Genomic DNA, 8,445 nt, shown 5'->3' with positions numbered 1-8,445 from the left:
ACAGTCCTAAGCGCTCAAATCTCCTGGGCTGTGGGGAGTGTACCCGTCAGCCTCCCTCATCCTGTGCCATGTCAAGCTGGGGGCCCAAAGTCATGATCATGAGTCATTATTTCCTTGGACCATCTTGGGCACTGGAGGACAAGAGTTGTGTCTAAGCAGAAGCCACGGGGTGGGTATAAACCAGAGAAGGACCCCCAGCCCCAGTTGCTTCTCTCACCTACACCTACAGCAGGGGCCTTTTTCTTCTTTTTGAGACGGAATCCAGCTCTTTTCACCCAGCCTGGATTGCAGTAGCACAATCTGTGCTCACTGCAACCTCCGCCTCCTGGGTTCAAGTGATTCTCCTGCCTCAGCCTCCCAAGTAGCTGGGATTACAGGCACCTGCCACCATGTCCAGCTGATTTTTGTATTTTTTTTTTTTTTTTTTTTTTTTTTAGAGACGGAGTTTCGCTCTTGTTACCCGGGCTGGAGTGCAATGGCGAGATCTCGGCTCACCGCAAGCTCTGCCTCCTGGGTTCAGGCAATTCTCCTCCCTCAGCCTCCTGAGTAGCTGGGATTACAGGCTTGAGCCACCGTGCCCGGCCAGATTTTTGTATTTTTAGTAAAGACGGGTTTCACTGTGTTGGTTTCAAACTGCTGACCTGGTGATGCACCCGTCTCCCAAAGTGCTGGGATTACAGGTGTGAGCCACTGCGCCTGGCCTGGCAGTTAATAGGCCATGACTCCTACCATCCCCTCTGCCAGAAGGGAGGCTGGGGGCCTCTAGGAGGTAGAGCAGAAGGGAGGCCGGGGGCCTCTAGGAGGTAGAAGCAGTTTGCATTTCACCTACATTTTCGCATTCAGCATTCATTTTTAGAGCTGATCCCAATCTGGTGCTGGAGTTACCAAAAATTGCCCACAAGGAGGTCATTGGCAGGGGCCACGCAATCGTGATGAGAAAATTTGAGCATGTATTTCCAAAGTGTGTACATATATTTATCCTATTATTTTGCATATTAAACATTAGCAATGCTGAATTGCTTTCTTACAGTTGTATTTTAAAAATAAGGACGCTTTCCGGCTTTGGGAGGCCAAGGGAGGCGATCACTTCAAGTCAGGAGTTCAAGATCAATCTGAAGCCCCATCTCCATTAAAAATACAACACCTGCGGGGTGCGGTGGCTCACGCCTGTAATCCCAGCACTTTGGGAGGCCGAGGCGGGTGGATCACGAGGTCAAGAGATCGAGACCATCCTGGTCAACATGGTGAAACCCCGTCTCTACTAAAAATATACAAAAAATTAGCTGGGCATGGTGACGCGTGCCTGTAATCCCAGCTACTCAGGAAGCTGAGGCAGGAGAATCACTTGAACCTGGGAGGCAGAGGTTGCAGTGAGCCGAGATCACACCACTGCACTCCAGCCTGGGGGACAAAGTTAAGACTGTCTCGAAAAAAAAAAAAAAAAAAGCAAATTTAAGTTCTGCATTTTCTTCCCACCTCCAACCCCCCTCCCCCCACCCCCCACAAGGGATCTTAAGGAACACAAGTGATTCCATTAAATCAGGAAGCTCTGTGCCCTGGAGCCACGTGGGAAATGGATCCAAGAGGCCTCCTGGGGGAGTCTGGGAGGGATCCCAAGATCTCCGAAGCATCCGCGACCCACTGGGTGCCGCCGCGGGTGGTAGCTCCGTTGTAATTTCAAGTTTCCCTTTCCAGGAAGAAAACACAGATGTGCTCCCTTGTCAGTCCCGACAAATGGATGGCCGCCAGTCCTTAAGTTCCTCATTAATTAATATGAAGACACATTTGGTGACTAAATTTGGAATCACAGGCTTTTAAAGGTGAATCTCAGCTCTTGCCGCTTTGCTTTTCCCTGTTGAGGGGTAAGAATGGCAACTGGGGGCTGAGTGGTGGCTCATGCCTGTAATCCCAGCATTCTGGGGAGGCCAAGGGGAGTGGATCACTTGAGGTAAGGAGTTTGAGAGCAGCCTGGGCAACATGGTAAAACGCCTTCTCCACAAAAATACAAAATTTAGCCAGCCGTGGTGGCTCCTGCCTAGAGTTCCAGCTTCTGGGAGATTGAGGTGGGAGGATCACATGAACCCGGGAGGCAAAGACTAGTTGCAGTGAGTTGAGATCACACCACTGCACTCCAGCCTGGGTGCCAAGAGCAAGACAAAAAAAAAAAAAAAAACCCCAGCACATATGATAACACACGTAGTCGGCCAGGCACGGTAGCGCCCACCTGTCATCCCAGCACTTTGGGAAGCTGAGGCAGGAGGCGGATCACAAGGTCAGGAGTTTGAGACCAGCCTGGCCAACATAGTGAAACCCCATCTCTACTAAAAATACAAAAAATTAGCGGGGCATGGTGGCGGGCACCTGTAATCCCATCTACTTGGGAGGTTGAGGCAGAAGAATCGCTTAAACCAGGTAGGTGGAGGTTGCAGTGAGCCCAGATCGCAGCATTGCACTCCAGCCTGGGCGACAGAGTGAGACTCTGTCCCAAAAACTAAAAAAAAAAATCTGCCCTCAGACTCTCAGACTCAGGGCAGCAGCTCTCCACAGAACCTCTCGGCGCGAAGACCTCACACTTGGAAGCCAGATCTGCTTCTTAGTAGCCAGGTTTCAGTGACCCCAGCTGTTCCCATGCCTGTCCCACAAGACCACACCCTTGGCTCCCGCACAGTAGGGCCATGGTCACTCCAAACACTGACCGACATGGGCACCCTGGTCCCTTCTCCCCTCCAGACACCCTCTCAAACGCCAAAGATTTTCTGAAGCAAGAAGCAGGCCAGGTGTGCTGCCTTCCTGGGGACTAGCCCGGTGCCCCGGAGTCACCTTAGACACCCTAGTTCCCTTGAATCCACAGAACTGAAAGTGACACTTTTTTTTTTTTTTTTTTTTTTTTTTGAGACAAGTTCTCACTCTGTTGCTCAGACTGGAGTGCAGTGGCACAATCTCGGCTCACTGCAACCTCTGCCTCCCGGGTTCAAGCATTTTTCTTGCCTCAGCCTCCCGAGTAGCTTGGGACTACAGGCGCATGCCGCCACACCCAGCTAATTTTTTGTAGTTTTTTAGTAGAGATGGGGTTTCACCATTTTGCCCAGGCTGGTCGAGAACTCCTGAGCTCTGGCAATCCACCCACCTCAGTCTCCCAAAGTGCTGGGATTGCAGGTGTGAGCCACCATGCTGGGCATAAAGTGACACTTACTGACCAAGACAATCACTCACATGCAATATGGACTCTGATTTGCATCTTGACCAACGGTTTTTCATTTTTTTTCTTGAGACGGAGTCCCACTTTGTTGCCCAGGCTGAAGTGCAGTGGCATGATCTCAGCTCACAGCAACCTCCCCTCCTGGGTACAAATGATTCTCCTGCCTCAGCCTTCTGCGTAGCTGAAATTACAGGCACCCGCAACCACGCCCGGCTAATTTTTGTATTTTTAGTAGTGACAGGGTTTCACCATGTTGGTCAGCCTGGTCTCTAACTCCTGACCTTCAGGTGATCCGCCCTCCTGGGCCTCTCAGAGTGCTGGGATTACAGGCATGAGCCACCATACCTGGCCTACACCAACTGTTTTTTTTAAAAATGATGACATATTCCAGGAAACATGAACATTGATTTAATGATAATAAGAAATGTCTGCCATCTTAATATATGATAATGGTATTATAATTTTTAAAAAGCCAAACACGGTGGGGCACAGTGGCTCACGCCTGTAATCCCAGCACTTTGGGAGACCAAGGCAGGCAGGTGGCTTGAGAACAGAAGTTTGAGATCAGCCTGGCCAATGTGGTAAAACACAGTCTCTTCTAAAAATACAAAAATTGGTCGGGTGAGGTGGCTCACGCCTGTAATCCCAGCACTTTGGGAGGCCAAGCCAAGTGGATCATTTGAGGTTGGGAGTTGAAGACCAGCCTGGCCAACATGGTGAAACCCTTTCTCTACTAAAAATACAAAATCAGCCAGGCACGGTGGTGCATGCCTGTAATCCCAGCTGCTCGGGAGGCCGAGGCAGGGGAATCCTTAGAACCCGGGAGGTGGAGGTTGCAGTGAGCCGAGATCGTGCCACTGCACTTTAGCCTGGACAGCAGAGCAAGACTCTGTCTCAAAAAATAAAAAATGGGTGATGGTTGGTGTGTGCCTGTAATCCCAGCTACTTGGGAGGCTGAAGCACAAGAATTGCTTGAACCTGGGAGGCAGAGGTAGCACTGAGAGCTGAGATTGTGCCACTGCACACCAGCCTGGGCAACAGAGCGAGACTCCACCTTAAAAACAAAAAAAAGAAAGAAAAGAAAACAAAGGAAACTACAGTCCCCCCTCCTATTTTTGTAAATAAAGTTTTATTGGCACATAGTCACACCCACTCTGGTCCCTGAGTCCCTTCTCCTATCTGGGCCTGGACCCCCTGACTCCCACCCAGGTCCCAGGTCATTCCCTGGGCAGGCCCTGCCCACCCAAGCCTTGGTGAAAGTTTGAATACTGCCCACTTAGGGTCCTTGGACAGAGTCAGAGAAGAGAATCCGTATATAGGTAGGGCAGACATTTTGGTCAGCTGCTTGGAGGGCAGCCTGGAGTAGTCAGGGAGAAACCTTTAGCCTGCAAAGCCTCAAATATTTACAGAAAAAGTTGGCTGGCTTCTGCTTTAGAGAAACATTCTAATGTATTTAACTACAAAACAATATGATGGGCTGGGCCCAGTGGCTCACACCTGTAATCCCAACACATTGGGAGGCTGAGGCAGGTGGATCACCTGAGGTCAGGAGTTCGAGACCAGCCTGACCGACATGATGAAACCCTGACTCTACTAAAAATACAAAAATTAGCCAGGCATGGTGGTGCGTGCCTGTAATCCCAGCCACTCTGGAGCCTGAGGCAGGAGAATCGCTTGAACCTGGGAGGTGAAGGTTGTAGTGAGCTGATATGCCATTGCACTCCAGCCTGGTTGACAGAGCAAGACTCCATCTCAAAAAAAAAAGAAAAAAGAAAATATGGTGTCTGGGATTTGCGCTAAAATAAATCCAGGGAGGGGAGGGAGAGGATGCCAGTGAAACACGGGCTGTGCGAAGCCATCGCTGCCCCTGGGTTCATCGCGCTGGCCACTCTGGTTTTAGAGATGTGAAAGTTTCCATAATAAAACCCTTCTGAGAAAGGTGGACCTACCTTCCACAGCCTCCCAACTGCTCTGACCCCAACACCAGGAACCCTGGCATCTCTGATCTAACAAGGGCCTCAGGACATCGCCACTATCATTTGCTTCGGTTCTGCACACGCCCAACGATGACTTCTGTCCTGGGCTAACCAGAAAAGCCATGGGTGCTGAGACAGCCCCTCAGAGCCAGCCATGCAGTGAGTGCCCCCCGCCCGGGGCCCTGGGATGTTCTGGAAACGGGAAGGAGGGTTCCATGGGAAGGGGACCCTTCCCTGGGGACGGGCCAAAGATCAGGGCACTCAGTAATTCTGTCTTCTGATCCCTGAGTCCCTTTCGCCATCTGGGCCTGGACCCCGTCTCTCCCACCCAGGTCCCAGGCCATCCCCTAGGCAGGCCCTGCTCACCCACCCAAGCCTTGGTGAAAGTTTTGTTTGTTTTGTTTTGAGATGGAGTCTCTCTATCCCCCAAGCTGGAGTGCAATGGTGCGATCTTGGCTCACTGCAACCTCTGCCTCCTGGGTTCAAGCAATTCTCCTGCCTCAGCCTCCTGAGTAGCTGGGATTACAGGCATGTGCCACCACGCCTGGCGAATTTTGTATTTTAGTAGACATGGGGTTTCACCATGTTGGCCAGGCTGGTCTCAAACTCCTGACCTTGTGATCCACCCACCTCAGCCTCCCAAAGTGCTGGGATTACAGGCATGAACCACTGTGCTCAGCTGGTGAAAGTTTTAATACTGACCACTTAGGGTCTCTTCAGACTCAGAGAAGAGAATCCGTATATACATAAGGCAGGAGCCTTGTCCCCAGCAGGTCTGTGCAGCCCCCATCAGCATCAGCTGCCCTGATGTGCCACAACGCCCCCAGTGGGGCCAGGACCAGGGCCAGGTCTCTGGCTGCTGTACAGACATGACCTAAACCCCATCGAAACTGTCATTATGGGCCGGGCGTAGTGGCTCACACCCGTAATCCCAGTACTTTAAGAGGCCAAGACTGGTAGATCACTTGAGGTCAGGAGTTCAAGACCAATCTGACCAACATGGTGAAACCCCGTCTCCACTAAAAATACAAAATTTAGCCGGGCATGGTGGCGCGTGCCTGTAATCCCAGCTACTCAGGAGGCTGAGGCAGGAGAACTGCATGAACCCGGGAGGCAGAGGTTGCAGTGAGCCTAGATCGTGCCACTGCACTCCAGCCTGGGCAACAGATCCAGACTCTGTCTCAAAAAAAAAAAGAAGAAACTGTCAGTGTGGTTCTAGAAGCCAACCAAAGAAGGTAGGATTTGCCCCACCAAAGACCAGTATCCAGGAGGATTAACCTTGTTTTCTAGAAACCACCATCAAACCAGGGCATCCCTAAATCAACTGAAGTCAGCAGATACTTGACCATGCCATTCCTCCCCATCCTCTCCCTCCTGTCTCTGACTCCCCTAATCAAAACTGTTTTTCCAGAATTCCACCCTCATCCGTAAACCTAATTTAACCGGAACACCAATCTCCTTAGTATTATCAGAAATGATCCTGGAGGCTGGGCCCCATGGCTCCCAGCACTTTGGGAGGCGTAGGTGGGTGAATCACCTGAGGTCAGGAGTTCAAGACCAGCCTGTCCAACATGGTGAAACCCCATCTCTACTAAAAATACAAAAATTTCAGCCAGGTGCTGTGGCTCACGCCTGTAATCCCAGCACTTCGGGAGGCCGAGGCAGGCGGATCACAAGGTCAGGAGTTCAAGACCAGCTTGGCCAACATGGTGAAACCCCATCTCTACTAAAGATACAAAAATTAGCCAGGAGTGGTGGTGCGCACCTGTAATCCCAGCTACTCCGGGGGCTGAGGCAGGCAAATCACTTGAACCCAGAAGGCAGAGGTTGCAGTGAGCCAAGATCGTGCCATTGCACTCCAGCCTGGATGACAGGGCAAGACTCCGTCTCAAAAAAAAAAAAGGGCAGAAGTGCACCAAGGGGAGCTGCACATGAGCCCAGAGCTGGAGGAGCTTTGTGCCGCAGCCCTGTGTGATCAAGGACAAGGGGATTAGTGCAGGGCCCCACCCACTCTGGGGACCCAAAACTCCTGGGACATGCCCTGGGAGCCAGTTGGCTCTGGGCCTGCGCCCCTCTCCATGGTCATTTGGGCTGCTATGAGGCTGCAGAGCTGAACAAGCTGCTGGGCAGGGGCCGGGCACCTGGGGTCTGTCTGACCTGCCCAGGAACTGCCAGCATGGCCATTCCCCGCTGTGGGACCAGGCCGAGGCACAGGTGAATAAGACCCCAATCCTGCCCCGTTCGTACTCGATACGTCACTGCGAATGATGCGCTGAGACCTGAGACAAGCCCCTTCCCCTCCCTGTGCCTCGGGGTCCTCTTCCGCCCACCCTCTTGCCATCTCAAGCCTCAGTTTCCTCCTCTATCAAATGCAGGCATTGTTATTGGGGGTTTTTTTTGTTTTTTGTTTTTTTTTTTTTTGCTTTTTGTTTTTGGGATTTATTTGAGATGCAGTCTTGCTCCATCGCCCAGGCTGGAGTGCAGTGGCAAAATCTTGGCTCACTGCAACTGTGCAAGGGAGTCTCCTGCCTTAACCTCCCCAGTACCTGGGATTACAGGCGCACACCACCACACCTGGCTTTTTTTTTTTTTATGATAGAGGCAGGGTTTCATCATGTTGGACAGGCTGGTCTCGAACTCATGACCTCAATTGATTTCCGCCTTCCTCAACCTCCCAAAGTGCTGGGATTACAGGTGTGAGCCACCATACCCAGCCTCAAATGCAGGCACTGTGAGGGTTACGATGGGTGCAAAGCCCTGAGCACTGGGCAGGCTCCGAGCAGGTGATGGACACGGGAACATTTTCATCATCACTATTTTTTTTTTTTTTTTTTTTTTGAGAAGGACTCTTGCTCTGTCGCCCAGACTGAAGGGCAGTGGTACGATCTCGGCTCACTGCAACCTTCACCTCCTGTGTTCAAACAATTCTCTGCCTCAGCCTCCCAAGTAGACACCTGCCATCACACCCAGCTAATTTTTGTATTTTTAGTAGAACAGGGTTTCACTATTTCACCTGACCAGATGGCCAGGATGGTCTCGAACTCCTGACATAAGGTGGTCCGCCAGCCTCAGCCTCCCACAGCCTTGGGATAACAGGCGTGAGCCACCGCCGGCCTTGTGACTGTTTTTGCTGACCCGAGCTCTTTTGGCCTGGAGCGTCCAGCTCTCTGACGGTTTCCCTGAATCGCATGCTTTCTTACTCACGTTCACCCCCAGCCCTTCCTGGCCATAAACCACATCCCTCTTTGATTTACTGCAGGAGTTTCCCAT

The 8,445-nt window shown here is 51.5% G+C and overlaps 1 protein-coding gene across 4 annotated transcripts in view; it reads left to right on the top strand.

The window, feature by feature from the left end:
* IL4I1 (interleukin 4 induced 1) overlaps positions 1-8,445 on the top strand; it is a 38,299-nt gene that overhangs the window by 22,594 nt on the left and 7,260 nt on the right. For 2 of the 4 annotated variants that reach the window (XM_054250377.2, XM_035283529.3), the window contains exons 2-3: positions 1,696-1,820; positions 5,187-5,334. In XM_054250377.2, coding sequence (XP_054106352.1) covers positions 5,298-5,334 — 37 coding nt within the window. In that variant the 5' untranslated portion in view covers positions 1,696-1,820; positions 5,187-5,297. Of the gene's footprint in view, positions 1-1,695; positions 1,821-5,157; positions 5,335-8,445 lie in introns of all 4 variants that reach the window. The other 2 variants (XM_035283531.3, XM_078359470.1) reach the window with 1 other exon arrangement.

Source organism: Callithrix jacchus, chromosome 22 (genome assembly GCF_049354715.1).
Source record: "Callithrix jacchus isolate 240 chromosome 22, calJac240_pri, whole genome shotgun sequence".
NCBI lineage: Eukaryota > Metazoa > Chordata > Mammalia > Primates > Cebidae > Callithrix > Callithrix jacchus.
This window is presented reverse-complemented; position numbering and strand designations above follow the sequence as displayed.